Consider the following 18917-nt stretch of genomic DNA (forward strand, 5'->3'; position numbering starts at 1 on the left):
TAACTACACGATATATCTGTACACTTGTAGTAATATCACCAACAAGTTTTTGGCGTCGTTGCCGAGGACTAATTTAGTCGATTTTCGCTACTTAGTTTTTAATCTGTAACGATTAGGGCAACCCCTTTTACTTAGGTTGTATGCCCAGTACTCGTACCTCCGAGGAACCATTGGAACAACCTATCCCTAAAATAGAGCGTTACATTAATTTACAACGTTGAATCCACGAATTTCAAAAACAATTTAACCCCATACCTATGGCTCAACGCGAACGTCCTCTCAAGGACTATGCCATCCCCTCTGAAGAGGAACCTCATTCGAGTATCGCGCCCCCTACCATCAAAGCAAGGAACTTCGAATTGAAACCTGCGTTGTTGCAAATCGTGCAACAAAACCAATTCTCTGGTTCCCCTACGGAGGATCTGAACCTCCACTTGTAAGTGTTTGTGCAGTACGCAGACACGATAAAAGCCAATGGTGTCGAACCTGAAGCAATACGACTCCGTCTTTTCCTGTTCTCTTCAAGAGACATGAGCTAGAGCTTGGCTTCAAGCTTTACCTACAAACTCCATCACTACATGGAACGAATTAAAGAAGCAATTCTTGGCCAGATATTTCCCGCCAAGCAAGACAGCTATGTTAAGAGCCCAAATCAACGGATTTAGGCAAAAAGATGGAGAATCACTCTTCGAAGCTTGGGAAAGATACAAGGATATGATGAGACTCTGTCCACACCACGGTTTAGAACAATGGCTTATAATCCATACCTTCTATAATGGGCTGCTATATAACACTAGACTTACCATAGATGCAGCCGCCGGCGGAGCGCTGATGGATAAACCTTACCAAGAAGCCACCCAGCTTATAGAAAACATGGCCCAAAACCATTATCAATGGGGAAGCGAACGCGCTGCCATAGAGAAATCCCAGACGAAAGGTGGAATGTACGACGGCATAGACCAAGTCAATGCAAAAGTAGAAGCCCTTTCTCAGAAATTGGAAAGTTTAACTCTACCAGCTACCGTAGCTGCAGTGCAGCCAAACTGCGAACTAAGTGGAGTTCCTGGACATATACCCTATGAATGTCAACTACTTGTCGGACTCGACCAAGTAAACTATGTCCAAGGGAACCCTTACTCCAATAGTTATAATCCTGGTTGGAAGAACCATCCTAATCTCTCTTACAAAAATAACAATGCCCTATTTACCCTAGTCAAACACCTCCAGGTTTTCAAAAGCAAATGGGACAACAAGCTGCAACCCAGCCACCTAAAAAATCTAACTTTGATCTGATGATGGACAAATTCCTAAACCAAAATATTCATACGAATGAATTAGTGAAACAACTGTCAAACAAAGTGGACGCACTAGCCACCCATAACAAAATGTTAGAAACACCAATTTCTCAGGTGGCACAACAACAAGCAGCTCTTTCCGCTCCAGCGGTACTTTCCCAAGTCAACCTGAACCAAACCCCAAAGGGCATGCGAATGTCATACGTGCTATAGTTACTAGAAGTGGGAAAGAATTAAAAGGACCAGCCGATCCTAGAATCAAAAACCCTGTTAGCACTAAGAAAACCAGCGAGGAAGATAGGAATAGTGAATCTCCAATGAAGACTGTAGGAGAATCTGAAAATCCCCAACCAAAAGACAAGGAGGAAACAATAGAAAAGAATCCACCTGCTACACCTCCTATTTACAAACCACCTATCTCATTCCCTCAAAGATTGATTAAATCAAAAACGGAAGGTCAATTTAAGAAATTTGTGGAAATTCTGAAGCAACTCAACATAACCATACCCTTCTCAGAAGCCATAGCGCAAATGCCAACTTACTCTAAGTTCCTTAAGGAAATTCTTTCAAACAAGAGGAAACTTGATGAAGATAGTACAGTAGCACTTACTGAAGAGTGCAGTGCCATATTCCAAAACAAGATGCCACCTAAACTAAAAGACCCGAGGAGTTTCTCAATCCCTTGTGTAATAGGCAACTACGTAATAGATAAAGCATTCTGCGACTTAGGAGCTAGTGTTAGTCTCATGCCCCTATCAATTAGCAAAAAACTAAACTTAAGTGATCTCAAACCTACTAGGATGTCCCTCCAACTAGCCGATCGTTCGGTTAAATACCCGTAAGTATCTTAGAAAACATTCCAGTAAGAATCGACCAGCTTTATATCCTTATAGATTTTGAGTAATGGACACCACGGAAGACTCATGCATCCCAATCCTTTTAGGAAGACCATTCTTAGCCACTGCATGTGCCATAATAGACGTAAAGCGAGGGAAACTTACACTAGAAGTAGGTGAAGAGAAAATCGAATTTATTCTTTCTAAGTTCATTCAAACTCTCGCCGTCGAAGACACTTGTTATCCATAGACATAATAGATGAGTGTGTTAAAGAAATAGAGAAAGAATTACCTCAAGAGGCGGAGATCCTAAAACATCCTATAGATGAAGACAATAGTTTAAAAGAAGATCCACTGCTAGTGCCTAGTCTCACGCCCGAACCTAAACAACCCTCGCTAGAACTCAAACCGCTACCTAAAAATATTAGGTATTAATATTTAGACAAAGATATGAGTCGTCCAGTCATAGTAAATGTTGACCTAAATCTCATAGAAATAGAAAAATTATTAGATGTCTTAAGAAAATATCATGCCGCCTTAGGGTGCAACATCTCAGACTTAAAAGGAATATGCCCCTCTGTATGCATGCATCAAATCTTATTATAAGATGATGCAAAGGCTTCGAGAGAACACCAAAGGAGAATAAACCCTATCTTAGGTGAAGTGGTTAGAAAAGAAGTGTTGAAACTCTTAGACGCATGTATCATATATCAAATATCTGATAGCAAATGGGTCAACTTTATTCATGTAGTACCTAAGAAAGGAGGACTTACAATAGGTAAGAACGAGAAAGGAGAGTCCGTACCTAAACGAGTAGAATCAGGCTGGCGTATGTATATAGACTACAGGAAGTTAAACAAAGCAACTCGCAAAGACCACTTTCCTTTACCTTTTATCGATCAAATGTTCGAGTGTCTAGCTAACCACTCCTATTTCTGCTACCTAGATGGGGGTACTCTGGATTTTTCCAAATTCCAATACACCTAGATGACCAAGAAAAGACTACCTTCACCTGTCCTGTTGGTACCTTCGCCTATAGACGAATGTTGTTTGGATTGTGCAACGCCCCTGCAACTTTCCAACGATGTATGATGGCGATATTCGCTGATTTTATAAACAACATCATGGATGTCTTCATGGACGACTTTTCTGTATATGGAGGAAGCTTCGAAGGTTGCCTCGCAAATCTAGAATTGGTCCTTTAAAGATGTGTAAAAGTTAACCTAGTGCTTAATTGGGAAAAATGTCATTTCATGGTTCATGAGGGATTAGTGTTAGGACACATTGTGTTTAATAGAGGAATAGAGGTGGACAAAGCAAAAATCGAAATAATCGAAAATCTTCAACCTCCCAAAACCATTAGAGAAATACAAAGTTTTTTAGGACACGCTGGTTTTTACCGACGATTCATAAAAGATTTCTCTAAAATAACTAAACCCTTAACCGGTCTTTTAATGAAAGACACCGAATTCATCTTTGATGATAAGTGTATGGAAGCATTCCAACTCCTTAAGCAAGCACTAATTTCCGCTCCTATTATGCAACCTCCTTATTGGAATGAACTCTTTGAAATCATGTCTGACGCCAGCGACTACGCTGTAGGAGCCGTTCTAGGTCAAAGAAAAGACAAAAAGCTACACGCTATATACTATGCAAGTCGAACCTTAGATGCGACGCAACTAAATTATGCTACCACGGAAAAAGAACTCTTAGGTGTCGTTTTTGCGATTGACAAATTCCGCTCCTATTTAGTAGGAGCTAAAATCATCATTTACATCGACCACGCAGCAATCCGATATCTCTTAAGTAAAAAAGATGCAAAATCAAGACTCTTGAGATGGATTCTGCTGCTACAAGAGTTTGACCTAGAAATCAAGGATAAGAAAGGAACGGAAAATACAGTGGCGGATCACTTATCTAGACTAGATGATATCAAAGAGGAAAGAATCCTAATTAACGATGATTTCCCAAGCGATAGATTAATTGCCCAATTAGACCTTTCCGTTAGCGAAGCAAATGCTAGCAACGAACATATCAGGTATCTTGAAACCGCGCTAGCACAAACCACAGTTCATGGTATGCTGATTTTGTTAACTACCTTGCTGCTGGAGTATTACCACTCGAACTATCCTATCAACAAAAGAAGAAATTCTTCCATGATCTTAAGAATTACTATTGGGACGAGCCCATTTTATTCAAACGTGGTGCTGACGACATTTATCATCGATGCATACCGGAAGAAGAAGTCGAGAACATAATAAATCACTGTCATTCCTCCCCTTATGGAGGACACGCTAGTAAATCCAAAACCTGTGCTAAAATTCTCCAATCTGGTTTATATTGGCCTACCCTTTGGGAAGATGTCCACTTAGCAATATCCAAATGCGATCGTTGCCAACGCACAGGAAATATCTCGCGACGTGACGAAATGCCCTTGAAAAACATTTTAGAAGTAGAAATCTTCGATGTATGGGGCATCGACTTCATGGGTCCTTTCCCATCCTCTTGTGGAAATAAATACATACTCGTTGTAGTTGATTACGTATCGAAATGGATCGAGGCTATAGCCTCCCCTACAAACGATGCACGAGTAGTAACCAAAATGTTTAAGACTATAATCTTCCCTCGAAAAGACAACCCCTTACCACCCGCAAACTAGTGGGCAAGTAGAAATATCAAATAGACAAATAAAACAAATTCTAGAAAAGACAGTTGCTACATCTAGGAAAGATTGGTCTTACAAACTCCCAGAGGCTTTGTGGGCCTATAGGCCAGCTTATAAAACCCCTATAGGAACCACACCGTTTAAACTAATTTATGGAAAATCGTATCATTTACCTGTAGAACTTGAACACAAGGCCTTTTGGGAAATCAAAGCATTAAATATGGACTATAAAGCAGCCGTAGATAAACGTCTTCTCGAATTACATGAACTCGAAGAACTTAGGTTGAATGCTTATGAAAATGCTCAAATTTATAAAGATAGGACTAAGAAATGGCATGATAGGCGCATACTTAGGAGAGAATTCAAAGAAGGAGAACTTGTGCTCCTCTTTAACTCTAGATGAAAATTATTTCCCCGAAAACTCTGTTCCCGATGGTCAGGACCATTCGAAGTCACTAGAGTTTTCCAAAGTGGCGCAATAGAAATAAAGAGCCAATCTAATAAAACCTTCACAGTCAATGGGCAACGTCTAAAACATCATTACCCAAACGACAAAGATTATTATTCTAGTTTAAAACTAGATGATCTCCCTCCCGAAAATTAAAAAGTTATCCCTAACTTTGTCAAGCTACCGACATTAAATAAAGCGCTGCATGGGACGCAACCCATGATTTTTTTTTTTATTTTTTTTTATATATCTTATTTCATTTTTCATATTTTATTTTATCTTTATTTTATTTTTTTTCTATAATAAAAACGATAACTGAAATTTGTTTGATCGGCACTAACCCATATGACTACTTCTTTCTGAAACAACAGATTTAGATTTAATTTTAACAATAAGAAGGAAATGGCCGACAACATTGTTGTTTCGTTCAGAAGTAACACCTAGAGAAGACGCTTTGAAGCCCTTCGTCAACGTGAAATGACGCTTCACATCGTCCCAGATAGCCACGCCATGGTAGCTTTAGGTAACTCCGAAAGTGTCAGGTTCTTGATCCACCAAATAGGCTGGGAGAGTTTTGCTTTTTCGAACCTTCCAATTTATCGTAACCTGACTTTAGAGTTCCTAAGCTCATTCAAGTACGATCCCGGCTATGGACAACACCTCCGTCGCGGCCTGGTTAGTTTTCGACTATTTGGTAATACCTACACCTATAACCACCGTGACATGGCTGAGTTCCTAGGAGTCCCTAGTGGCCTTGATGCCTTTACCAGAGTCCAAGATGATAGCTTTATTGAAGGGGAACTTGAACGTTATTGGGGAATTATAATAGGAAACCCTAATGTTGCTCGGAATGAAAGATTCAGTTCCGAAATCCACAACCCAACGTTTCGGTATTTTCACATGATCATAGCCCAAACTTTCTTTGGGAAAGCAATGAACAACACAACAGTATCTCAAGCTGAACTCTTTATGATGTTTTGCATTTATCAAAACCGTCCTATCAATGCTGCCACGTTCATCCTCACCAACTTTGTCCAAATTATAGAGGAATCTACTCACCCAATCAGTGTTGGCAACTTTGTCACTTTCCTAACTAGGGCTATAGGACTTCATACCCCCTGTCCCAAATTGTTCCTTTAGGAGGAATGCAACCCATGGATCTAAACCTCTGCTTCAACTACCACATGATAGGGAATCTAGGACCTAATGAGTTTCAGTTGCTTATCAACCTCGTGCCAGTTCACCATTTCACCCTACCTAATAGTGTCAGGATCAGTATTCATGACAAATATAACTAGCTTTATGATTTAGAAGGGCAAGACGAGTCTGACCCTGAAACGCCTCCACTCTATCATTACACCCTTGGGCCTCCATCCCCTCCTCATCCAGCGGCCTCTTCAAATGTCCCACCGACTCCGGCTAACCATGGTGCTACCATCGCTACTCTGCAAAATAAGCTTGATCAGCCACTTGGAGGTGCATCCGTAGGAGGAAAACGTCGTCGTAAGCTGAGGATGTCTTGCGTCAAACGGTCGAGTTGTGCAATGAAGAGATCCATAAAGCTATGGAAATCTGTGCGAAGAGTAGCGATCTCGGTTTGCAGAGTAGCGATGGTAGCACCATGGTCAGCCGGAGTCGGTGGGACATTTGAAGAGGCCGCTGGATGAGGAGGGGATGAAGGCCTAAGGGTGTAATGATAGAGTGGAGGCGTTTCAGGGTTAGACTCGTCTTGCCCTTCTAAATCATAAAGCAGTTATCTTTGTCATGAATACTAGTCCTGACACTATTAGGTAGGGTGAAATGGTGAACTGGCACGAGGTTGATAAGCAACTGAAACTCATTAGGTCCTAGATTCCCTATCATGTGGTAGTTGAAGCAGAGATTTAGATCCATAGGTTGCATTCTTCCTAAAGGAACAATTTGAGACACGGGGTATGAAGTCCTATAGCCCTAGTTAGGAAAGTGACAAAGCCGCCAACACTGATTGGGTGAGTAGGTTCCTCTATAATTCGGACAAAGTTGGTGAGGAGGAACGTGGCAGCATTGATCAGACAATTTTGATAAACGCAAAACATCATAAAGAGTTCAGCTTGAGATACTGTTGTGTTGTTCATTGCTTTCCCAAAGAAAGTATGGGCTATGATCATGTGAAAATACTGAAATGCTGGGTTATGGATTTCGGAACTGAATCTTTCATTCTGAGCAGCATTAGGGTTTCCTGTTATAATTCCCCAATAACGTTTATCATCCTGGACTCTGGTAAAGGCATCAAGGCCATTAGGGACTCCTAGAAACTCAGCTATGTCACGGTGGTTATAGGTGTAGGTATTACCAAATAGTCGAAAACTAACCAGGCCGCGACGAAGGTGTTATCCATAGCCGGGGTCGTACTTGAATGAGCTTAGGAACTCTAAAGTCAGGTTACGGTAAATTGGAAGGTTCGAAAAAGCAAAACTCTCCCAGCCTATTCGGTGGATCAGGAACCTGACACTTTCGGAGATACCTAAAGCTACCATGGCGTGGCTATCTGGGACGATGTGAAGCGTCATTTCACGTTGACGAAGGGCTTCAAAGCGTCTTCTCTAGGTGTTACTTATGAACGAAACAACCATGTTGTCGGCCATTTTCTTCTTATTATTAAAATTAAATCTAAATCTGTTGTTTCAGAAAGAAGTAGTCATATAGGTCCGTGTCAATCAAACAAATTTCAGTTATCGTTTTTATTATAGAATAAAAAAGAAAATAAAATAAAGATAAAATAAAATATGAAAAATGAAATAAGATATATAAAAAAAAAAATAAAAAAAATAATGGGTTACCTCCAATGCGGCGCTTTATTTAATAAATTTTTATGAAAATTTTATTTATTTGATTTGATTATTTTTTAAATGTTCAAATAATCTAATCCAAATATATACTCGTATATTTTATGATTTTTGATTCCCCACCAAATCAATTTTATTTGATTGATTTATTTTTCCATAAATTCATCCGAAGCAGAGAGCGTATTTTTTTGGTTTCGTTCCCATTATCACTACCCTCTCTCACTGTGTTCAAATCCTTCACTGGGAAACAAACCCTAAAACTTCATCACCTTCAATACGTCGTCGTAATGGAGGCTGTTGAACCAGTTGAACCACAATCACTCAAGAAGCTTAGTTTCAAGTCCCTTAAACGTTCCCTCGATCTGTTCTCTCCACTTCATCAACAACTCGCTCCTCCCGATCCCGAAAGGTTCAATTTTTCCACTCATCTTTTCATAAATTTCACTTTTTTTTTTTTTACATTCTCAATGCTTATTCTAGTTTACTTACGCCTTTTTTTCATTATCTTGCAGCAAGGAAATTCGTGTTAATTACAAGGTTAGTTTTTATCTTAATTAAGGTTTTACTTGATTTGAGTTTTGTTAATTATAATTTTGTTATCTTAATTCCCTTGAATTGATTAAGAAGCGATGTGAATTGTATAAATTTTGAATTTTGAATTGGGTATGCTCTGGCTGTGTAAATTAATTTTACACTGACATCCATCAGAAAAAAGCATTTTTTTCATGTCATAGAATTGGCAGAATATACATTACATAAGTTGTCTAGGGTCATAAAGTTCCTTGTTTTGTGGGATTTTTGTGAACTTATGAAGTTATGCTAATGTGGTTTGTAATGAAAATTAGGTAAATGCTGAGTATGGTGGAATTAAAAGCACTGCTCAACCTCCGCAACAGACGAATTCTGCTACAAAGAATCAGTCTCAACAAGCAGGGTCTTCTAATATGCTTGCTCTTCCGGGTATGAATATGCTACTAGTAATAGTTATTGTCTTGGTATATGGATATGATTATGTACTTGGTGGAATATTGATGAATTGGCTTCTGGGTCGTTATGGTTTCTCAGCATCTTTTTGCTTATGTGGTTAACATTAGGCTTCTTGTTACATTGCCGTTATGTATTACATCAGTGCAAGTGTAATATTGTTGAGTTTTTCTCTGGGTTTGAATTCGTAGTAGTGTAAGTTTTTATTAGGCAGAGTAAGTGTTTCGTATATCTGTTTATGGAAACTTTTGTACAAGGTTTTAACAAAAGGTCCGCGACTGCCATGTAGGCCGGCCTGGCCTGGCCTGTTCCCACCTGCAGAAGACAAGATCACAAACTTAAAATTTACGTCGTTTTTATGTGACTTCACTGTTAAAATTGTTCATAACTGCTAATAATTTTAACAATAGTTTTTTTAGAATGCCAACTCTTCTATTTTCCTTTTTACACAATTCTCTAATCTTTTTTTGAAATGGCCAAAGTCAGTAATTAGTTGTTAATGTTAGTATTTCTCCTTCACCAGGACTTGAACCCAGGTCCTTTTACACCTTAACATCTTTAACCCTTAGCTCAAACCAGATGAACCTAGATTTTTCTTTTCTTTTATTATGATGTTATGACAAACACATTTAGATTTTGGCCTTCAATAATATCAGTTTGATATGTCGCCTAGTGTATTATGTCATTCCTTGTAATGTTTATTTTAGGTTGGGTAGCTCTCTTTAAAATTCTGCCCTATCCCAAAATGTTTTCTCCCCTTTATTTGGAGTTTTGATATGGTATCTTATTTCAGCATTTTCCATGTAATTATTATTCAGAATTTAAGAAAACCTTGGTGTATGTCTAAACTGTTGCTATTGTTCATTATGTATTATATTGACAGGTCCAGGAGATTCCAAAGATCTCCAGAAAGGAGGGGTCCAAAATGCTTTGGTTGTTGGTCCATCTATGCCATCCACTGCTGCGTAAGTATTTTTATCTTTAATTTTGTACACATGTTGGCTAGGTACAATCTTTTACTCGCAAATAATCAGTTTGGGTCGTGGTTATCAGATTTTTGATTCTTAACTTGTCAGTTTTTATGATTATATTCTGACCTATTAGATACTGTTGGGATTTGCATCCTATGTTCGTCTTGCAAAAGCTTATTAATGAATCATGTGGTGTTCAGTATTCCAAAATATTGTTCGAAGAGCGTATTTGGCTTTCAATATTTTATGAAACCATTTACTATGTAAACGTGATAGAAGATTGCAGAAATTGTTAGAAGTTTGCTACGGTGTAGCATTTTATTTTCAACAAAAGAAAATAAATGGATTCCTTGCCTTGGAAAATATTCTGTTCCATTTTATCCTTTCTTGTGTTTTGATATTTTTTGTACATCCATAGATTTTTATACAAAATCTTGAAATCATTTTTCATTACTATTCCGTGCTTCAGCAGAAAGGAACACCATATGTTCCAAATGAAACATATATTATGTCACATGCAGAACATGCAAATTTTTCAAACAGCTGTTATTTACTACTGGTTCTAATGTTTTTGTTTCTTTACAGGAATGGTCATGGTTTCCAGGGCAAGAGTACAGTAGTTGTTTCTACCTCTGGCTCATCTGAAAGGTTCTGGCTTTCTCTCGATGCCTTTATATTTTAAAATTTTATCTCAATACACTTTTTGTTGGTTCAGCACACCATCTTCTGTTTTTGCTCAATACCTTTGACCTTTTTGACTAAACTGTTGTAGTTTCTATATTACAGGAATTTCTCAACATCTGCTTTGATGGAAAGAATGCCAAGTAAATGGCCACGACCTGATTGGCATGCGCCATGGAAAAACTACAGGGTGAGAACTACTTGACCACTATTTTAACTATTTAATGTTAAATAAATGGCTTTAGCCACTTAGGGTTTGCTCTTTTTCATTCTCAGATCATGTAAACCAAAACAAATGTAGTTAGGGATGCCTGGTGAACTAGCTAGTAGTTTAGTCAAGGAACCTGTTTAGTTCCATCATCCTATTGCAGTCATTTTCTTACCACCCGTGCAAGGTTACCTTGGATTAGTTACATTCAGAATTTAAATTTGTCCACTGGATTTGGATCAATATCTTGTTTTTAAGTGCTTAGCAAAATTTTGTTCTGGATAATAACGAGAGAGGAGTCTGTGTTGGCATCCACTAGTATACCACTACGTAGTAAAAGTGAAATATTTTTAAAATCCATTTAATGCATAGAACTGGTAATGCTTTACAGCAAACAGGAGTGCTATTTCCAAGCATTTGTAGTTCTACCCTACATCGCAAATTTCAATTTTAAAACTTGGCTATTCACACGCTGCCATTATATCCAAAATAATTAGTTTGTGTTTGCTAATGTCGTAATTCTTTCATTCTAATCAGCTCCGGCTTACATAATTTTTCTGAAATCCTTTTAAACTATAATACTTCTTGTCAGATTTTATATTGGGCCTAACTCATCCTCACAAAACCGGCTTGTAAGGTAAGGACTGCCACTTGCTTATAAACACTACACAGGCCATATCTCTTAGCAATGTGGGACTAAATCCACCCCTTCACACCCAACACAATGAAGGTGTTGGAGGCTGCAATGAAGGCAACTCAAATGCCGCAATTAGGCAGATGGGGGCGGACCGCAATGAAGGCGGAATATCCAACACACCCCCTCACGCTCAGGCCCAATGGGCCTGAAGCGTGGACGATGCGGGAAGCCCAACAATAGGTCTAGGATAGGCTCTGATACCATGTCAAATTTTATATTGGGCCTAACTCATCCTCACAAAACCGGCTTGTAAGGTGAGGGTTGCCTAAGCTATATAAACGCTACACAGGCCATATCTCTTAGCAATGTGGGACTAAATCCACCCCTTCACACCCAACACAATGAAGGTGTTGGAGGCTGCAATGAAGGCAACTCATCTGCCGCAATTAGGCAGATGGGGGCGGACCGCAATGAAGGCGGAATATCCAACACACCCCCTCACGCTCAGGCCCAATGGGCCTGAAGCGTGGACGATGCGGGAAGCCCAACAATAGGTCTAGGATAGGCTCTGATACCATGTCAAATTTTATATTGGGCCTAACTCATCCCTACAAAACCGGCTTGTAAGGTGAGGGCTGCCACTTGCTTATAAAACCACACAGGCCATATCTCTTAGCAATGTGGGACTAAATCCACCCCTTCACACCCAACACAATGAAGGTGTTGGAGGCTGCAATGAAGGCAACCCAAATGCCGCAATTAGGCAGATGGGGGCGGACCGCAATGAAGGCGGAATATCCAACACTTCTGATATAATTTTAGCTGAGAATTTTAACCATGATTTATTTTCTGTAGGTCATCAGTGGTCACTTAGGATGGGTGAGATCTGTTGCAGTTGATCCCAGTAATACATGGTTTGCTACTGGTTCAGCAGATCGAACTATCAAGGTATTTGATCACAAAATGCACTTCATAGTTGCTTGTTATTGCTTGTTTTGAGAAGGCATGTAGATAAGACGGGAAACTTGACTATCCATGTTGAATTGTTGATTCTGTGGGTTGCTTTCTTTCTTTGCAATTTAATCTGAAAGAACTGTCTTTTTTAAGTATCTAGTGCAGTAACCTGTGCCATGTGCGGTGTATGTTTGGCTTGTTAACTGCTACATATGCCTATTCCTTTTGTTAAATTACTTTCAGATTCAAGTTTCTACTTATTTTGTTGAATATTATAAATGAAGTTTCTTTGTCTTCTTTGTTCTAGAGTTATTCTACTTTTTTTTTTAAATATTAATTAATTTTAAATATTGACTCATTATTATCATATATTTGCTATAAACTGAAGCTGTGAACTTTGAAATAGTTTATTAACTTATTCATGTGGAGTTGTTTATAATTGTTTTCTGTCCTATCTATTCAAATCTTTGGATTTTTTTTTTGATAAGTTGTTCATTTGGGCAGATATGGGACTTGGCAAGTGGTGTTCTAAAACTCACATTAACAGGTCACATCGAACAAGTAAGAGGTGAGAAGCCAAGGTATAAATATTTAATAGTAGTGGCATTTATTGTGAACTGGGTTAATACTAACAGCGTGCTTTCTCTACAGGCCTTGCTATTAGCAACAGACATACTTACATGTTTTCTGCTGGTGACGATAAACAAGTTAAATGTTGGGATCTTGAACAGAACAAGGTCAAATCCCTATTTCAGTATTTGTTTTGTTGGTGAATATTTCAGAAATTACTGAACTCATCAAATGTCTAGCCACTAAAGCATGTTATGTTATTTTATATAGGTTATTAGGTCTTATCATGGTCATCTGAGTGGTGTTTACTGCTTGGCTATTCATCCCACAATTGACATTTTACTTACCGGAGGACGTGATTCTGTCTGCCGGGTATGGACTTTGTTGATTTAGTTACTTGCTGGTATATTTAGATTTAGGTGGAAGCAATACCTTCTGCTTGTCTATTTCTAATTTTTTTATTAAATATATTATTAAGGAAATAGAAATGTGATCACTATGCTTGGTGCTAAACTTTCAGGTCTGGGACATACGTAGTAAAGTGCAGGCTCATGCTTTTGCAGGTCATGAGAATACTGTCTGCTCTGTCTTTACACGGCCAACGGTATGCACATTTTCCCTCTGTTGTCTATATTTTTTATTTTTCAAACTGGCATGTCAGTTTTCTGTGTGGTTTAGTTGCACTACAGGTTCTTCGATATGATAAATGCGTACACATTTCAGCATTCAAATGCAGCTTTGAAACATGTCTTAATATAGTCTTATACTTTGAAACCCTTTTTCCTTACTTTCGAGGACTTATTGTGCTCATTGTTGTTAATAGGACCCTCAAGTTGTCACAGGTTCTCATGATTCTACAATCAAGATGTGGGACCTTAGACATGGTAATTTATTGTTTGTTTTCCTCTGTTTGTGCTGTGATTATATGCACTTGAATTGATTCCTGTATGTTTTTTGTACCTATCTTACATACAATGCGTTCATGCAGGTAAAACAATGCTAACTCTTACGAACCATAAAAAGTCTGTTCGAGCAATGGCTCCACATCCGAAAGAGTATGTGTTCAATATCATTTGATTGTTTGAGAACGATAAACTGTTTAACTATGGTTGATTTTTTTTAAAAAAATTCCTTTGTTATTTTATTGTCTTCTCAGTCTCACCCCTTTTTCTTTGTTGTCTGCAGGCAAGCTTTTGCATCTGCATCGGCTGATAATATTAAAAAGTTCACCCTTCCAAGAGGAGAATTTTGCCACAATATGCTGTGAGTTCATAAACTTATTCTTATCAAACTAGTGTGATTAGGGGGATCATTAACTTTTAGCTTTACTGTTTATGGTAGAAGAGAGAAAAGTGAAAATGGACCGTAATCGTAACCTGTTATGGAAATGAATCTAAAAGAAAAGATTATGTAGATTCTCAGACTCGGGTATATATAGATTGTAGAGACTATGCTGCTAAATAAAGAGCTGTAACCAAACCAACTGAGTTGCTTTCTGTTGGTTACAGATCAATATTTTAGGATAAGCTAAGCTTCTAATGAAACTAGTAAGTAAACATAAAACTGAAAATATACAAGCTGCAACTAGTGCGAATGCTAGAAAACAGATAAGGCTAGATAATAAACAAAAGTGAATGTGTAGAAAGGGGAATTTTAACCGGGCATCTCTATACTCCAATGCTCCCCCCCTTCAAGCTAAAAGAGGGTGTGGGCCGTTGAGAATTTGAGGGCCGCACATTTTTAGCTTGGATCACAAACAGTGAATCTGGAGGTGGAGAAAGCCTTGGCCCTTAGTGAGATGATGTGCTAAGACATAACTTGAATAAGCTTGCTGAACAGCTTTTTTCAGACAAAAATAGAGTTTGGAGAGTTAAGGCAAACTTCCCTCCTGGCCAAACTTCAGATTACGAGGGCCCCCTTTCCCTAAGAATTGGAGAGTTGAGACAAAAATAGAGTTTGGAGACCACACAACAGAATTAATGAAATGTTACTAACTAGTAAACATAGAATTGAAACCATACAAGCTGCAACTAATACAAATGCCAGGAAACAAAGAAGGATATTATTAGCTGAGCATCTCTACACTCCAATATTAATAAAGAATTAGATAGTTTTCAGTGAGATAAATCACAAAAACACGAACAATTTGTATTTGTTTGTTAGTTGTCTATAATTAATATGGGTTTGTCTAACATGTGCAATATTGCACATGTTAAAGTAACCAAAAGTAGTAAGTATTTATTGAAAAACAACAATTATTTATTAAAAGTTATATATTTAATATAAAATTCACAAGTTTCAATGCAAACTTACTATTTTGAATTTCTTAACATGTGCAAAGTTGCACATGATAGAAAAACCCAATTAATATTCATGTTCAAGTGATACTGCTTCAAAGAAATCAGTTATAGAAATATGGTTTTATAGTAATTAATGCATTTTCATTATTTGTTGTATGTGCAGCTCTCAACAGAAAACTATTATCAATGCAATGGCTGTCAATGAGGAGGGTGTTATGGTTACCGGAGGTATATGCCTATAACTTAATAAAATTCTGTTGCTGATTATGTTTGATGGAATAAATTAAATTAATCCTTGTCCTAGTTTTTCATGATCATGTGATAAGGGATTAAAGTTCCCTAATATTGACTTGTCATATGGAATTCAACTATATGCTAATTTATATTTTCCTGTTCAGGTGACAATGGCAGTATGTGGTTCTGGGATTGGAAGAGCGGTCATAATTTCCAGCAATCCCAAACAATTGTACAACCTGGTATGCATATTAGACTGTGCTTTTACATGTTCAGATTGATGCTATTACACAAGATTGACAAGCATATTAATTGTTCTTATCTGTTTCCGTCTTTCCCTTTTACAGGTTCCCTGGATAGTGAAGCTGGTATTTATGCTTTAACCTATGATATCACGGGTACGAGGCTTATATCATGTGAAGCCGACAAAACAATAAAAATGTGGAAAGAAGATGAAAATGCCACTCAAGAAACACATCCCCTTAACTTCAGGCCTCCTAAAGACATCCGCCGATTCTAGTTATGCGGTCCTCATTTTGATTAGATGTGCTGTTACTTGAAGGTCTTGATGTACAACTAATTTATTCACACTTAACCTTTTTAACACACTTCTCATCATATTTGTACCATTGTACTTGCATAAAGATTATTACTGCATAGATTCATATGTATTTCACTAGTTTTGCAATTCAGTTTAGTGAATACACTACAAAACCCTCAAAACACAAAAAAAAAGTAAGAATTGTATGATTTGTGATATTGCTTGTCTAATTTTCTGCAGTGTCCTGACTCCATTTTTTCAAGCAAAGTTTTATAGTCTAAAATATTATCTTTTTTTTTTTTTTTGATATCAATGAGGGCCTTAGCCCGGAAATAAGAAACTACACAGAAATAATACGCGGGGTCGCTATCCCCATAACATCAGCTAACATCACATTACGACACTCTGTAGGGCAAGTTTCATAATACACCATATGTGTATCAATAGCACATCCAATATTGGCAAGCACGTCGGCACACTTATTAGCTTCCCGATACGAGTGATTAATCACCACTTCCCAATCAAGATCCAACATTCTTTGGATACGCATAACTAAGGCTCCACCAAGCGGTCTCCCATAACCAGGCCGACGAAGCACATGTATCACAACACTGGAATCTACATTCAACTCAACTCTATTAAATCCCAAACTGTTGGCATACCTCAACCCCTCAAGGACTCCCCATAGTTCTGCAATGTATGCGCTACAAATACCCAAATTCTTAGCAAACCCACCTCTCCAAACACCATTACTGTCACGTATCACACCACCGCACCCGGCAACGCTTCCTTCCTTATAAGCACCATCGGTATTAAGCTTGACCCAACCTTCACTAGGAGGCTTCCAATTAATCATCACCACGTTCTTTTCCACATTATACAGAACCTGCTGAAGCATCATAGCTTGATTATATTGCTTAACCCGATCTGTTACAGCAGTAACAGCATGCAGAGGCCGCTGGAAGTGTTCATCATGCACTTCCTTATTCCGCCACGACCAAAGACAATGACACGCCGTAGCCTAATAGTCCTTCCAAGCAATCTCGTCACGCCAAAATTCTATCCAATGTTGCCAATCACCTGTAAAAAACATGCTTCTCATACTATCCTCCACCACATTTAACCATAATGGCATAACTAAGGGACAGTCTCGTATTGCATGTAATTCATTCTCAACAATGTCACCGCAAAATCGACACATAGCATGTCCTAATCCCATGCTATTCTTTCTTGAATTGGTTAACAATCGCTCATGTATCATTAACCAAACAAAGGTGCGAACCCTCTCAGGCACACGAAGCTTCCACACCTTGCTCCATCGAGAGTTAGTCTCCATGTTATTAACCTCACTTAGTATCTTATACATATCAGATATCACAAAATCTGCACTTTGGTCTCTTGTTCCCATCCTTTCATCGCAGCCATACTCCCTATTAGGAGGGGGAAACGAACGAAATCGAAGTAATAGTTCTGGCGGTAACCAAGTATTCAATTCATTCCAATTCCAAGCTCCTGTTTCATCTACAAGCTCTGCTACTGTTGCATGCTGCATTGCACTAGGAATATTCAAATTAAAATTATCTATAACAAGCCCAGGTGCTAGCCATGTTTGATGCCAAGCCGACACTGTTTGTCCATCTTTAATTACCTAGAAACAATAGTGATCTAAGTTAGGAGCCAATTTAACAATAGCTTTCCATAGAGATGAATCAGTGGTTTTACATCTATCAAATATTCCACCGTTTCTCCAATACTTACCTCTGAGTACAGAACTCCATAAGTCGGTCACATTTAATTGCATCTTCCAACCCCATCTAAGCAAACACGCCTTATTCATTGTATCCAATTGGCGAAGTCCGAGACCGCCACTACTCTTTGGCATACAAACAGTCTCCCATTTCACCGCATGATACTTCCTCTTATCCTCGGTATCACCCCAAATAAATCTTCTTTGAAGCTTCTGAATTTCGTCTAAACACGATTTCGGCACAACAGTTGTCATCATGGGATAAATAGGAATTGCTTCAATAACACTTTTGGCAAGCGTTACTCTTCCGGCAAAGGAGAGATGGTTGGCCTTCCATACAGAAAGCTTCGCATACACCCGATCAATAACATATTGAAAATCATGCTTCTTAGGAGCTCTCCCAATGAGAGGAACTCCTAAATATCTCCCGAGGCACATGGTTTCCCGAAATCCGGACAACCGAGTAATGCGCTCACGAAGTATTCTGCTAGCATTTTTAGAGAAATAAATGCTAGTTTTTTCTAGGCTCACTTGCTGCCCAGACATCATACAAAACGTATTTAGAATTCTGTTAACACAATTGATTTGCAACTCGGTTGCCTCACCAAATAAGAGCAAATCGTCTGCGAACATCAAATGCGATATAACTGGCCCATTTCTACCAGCTCGAATAGCTTTCCAATCCCCCGTATCAACTGCGTGCATGATGAGATGAGAAAGTTTGTCAATACATAGCACAAACAAGTATGGCGATATAGGGTCACCTTGTCTGATACCCCGTTGAGGACGAAAAAAATCCGCTCTAGCTCCATTCCATTTGACATTAGTTTCAACACTAGTCACCGAGTGCATAATAACATTCATCATCTTCTGAGGAATTCCAATTTCCTTCAAAATTCTCCAAATAAATTCCCAATTTAGCTTATCATAGGCTTTCGACAAATCTACTTTAATCGCAAAGTAAGCCTTGCTGCCTTTCATATGATGCATACTGTGGATCATTTCCTGTGCAACAATAATG

At 38.4% G+C, this 18917-nt stretch overlaps 1 protein-coding gene, 1 non-coding gene and 1 pseudogene across 2 annotated transcripts; 2 read left to right on the top strand and 1 right to left on the bottom strand.

Moving 5' to 3' along the window:
• Positions 1 to 636: 636 nt before the first annotated feature.
• On the bottom strand, positions 637 to 743 carry LOC123887794. The gene has a single exon (XR_006801788.1). It is a non-coding gene; the product is annotated as a small nucleolar RNA R71 (small nucleolar RNA).
• Positions 637 to 5199, top strand: LOC123886638 (annotated as a pseudogene).
• Positions 5200 to 8188: 2989 nt separating this feature from the next.
• LOC123885213 (protein pleiotropic regulatory locus 1-like) lies at positions 8189 to 16312 on the top strand. Its single transcript, XM_045934486.1, has 17 exons — positions 8189 to 8478; positions 8582 to 8606; positions 8915 to 9029; positions 9937 to 10018; positions 10610 to 10672; positions 10811 to 10895; positions 12406 to 12498; positions 13009 to 13072; positions 13156 to 13241; positions 13345 to 13446; positions 13595 to 13678; positions 13898 to 13958; positions 14063 to 14129; positions 14260 to 14337; positions 15538 to 15602; positions 15773 to 15850; positions 15956 to 16312. Exons 1-17 carry the CDS (start codon positions 8357 to 8359, stop codon positions 16126 to 16128), a joined length of 1443 nt encoding a protein of 480 aa, XP_045790442.1. The 5' UTR covers positions 8189 to 8356; the 3' UTR covers positions 16129 to 16312.
• The last annotated feature ends 2605 nt before the right edge of the window (positions 16313 to 18917 follow it).

Source organism: Trifolium pratense, linkage group LG5, assembly GCF_020283565.1.
Source record: "Trifolium pratense cultivar HEN17-A07 linkage group LG5, ARS_RC_1.1, whole genome shotgun sequence".
NCBI lineage: Eukaryota > Viridiplantae > Streptophyta > Magnoliopsida > Fabales > Fabaceae > Trifolium > Trifolium pratense.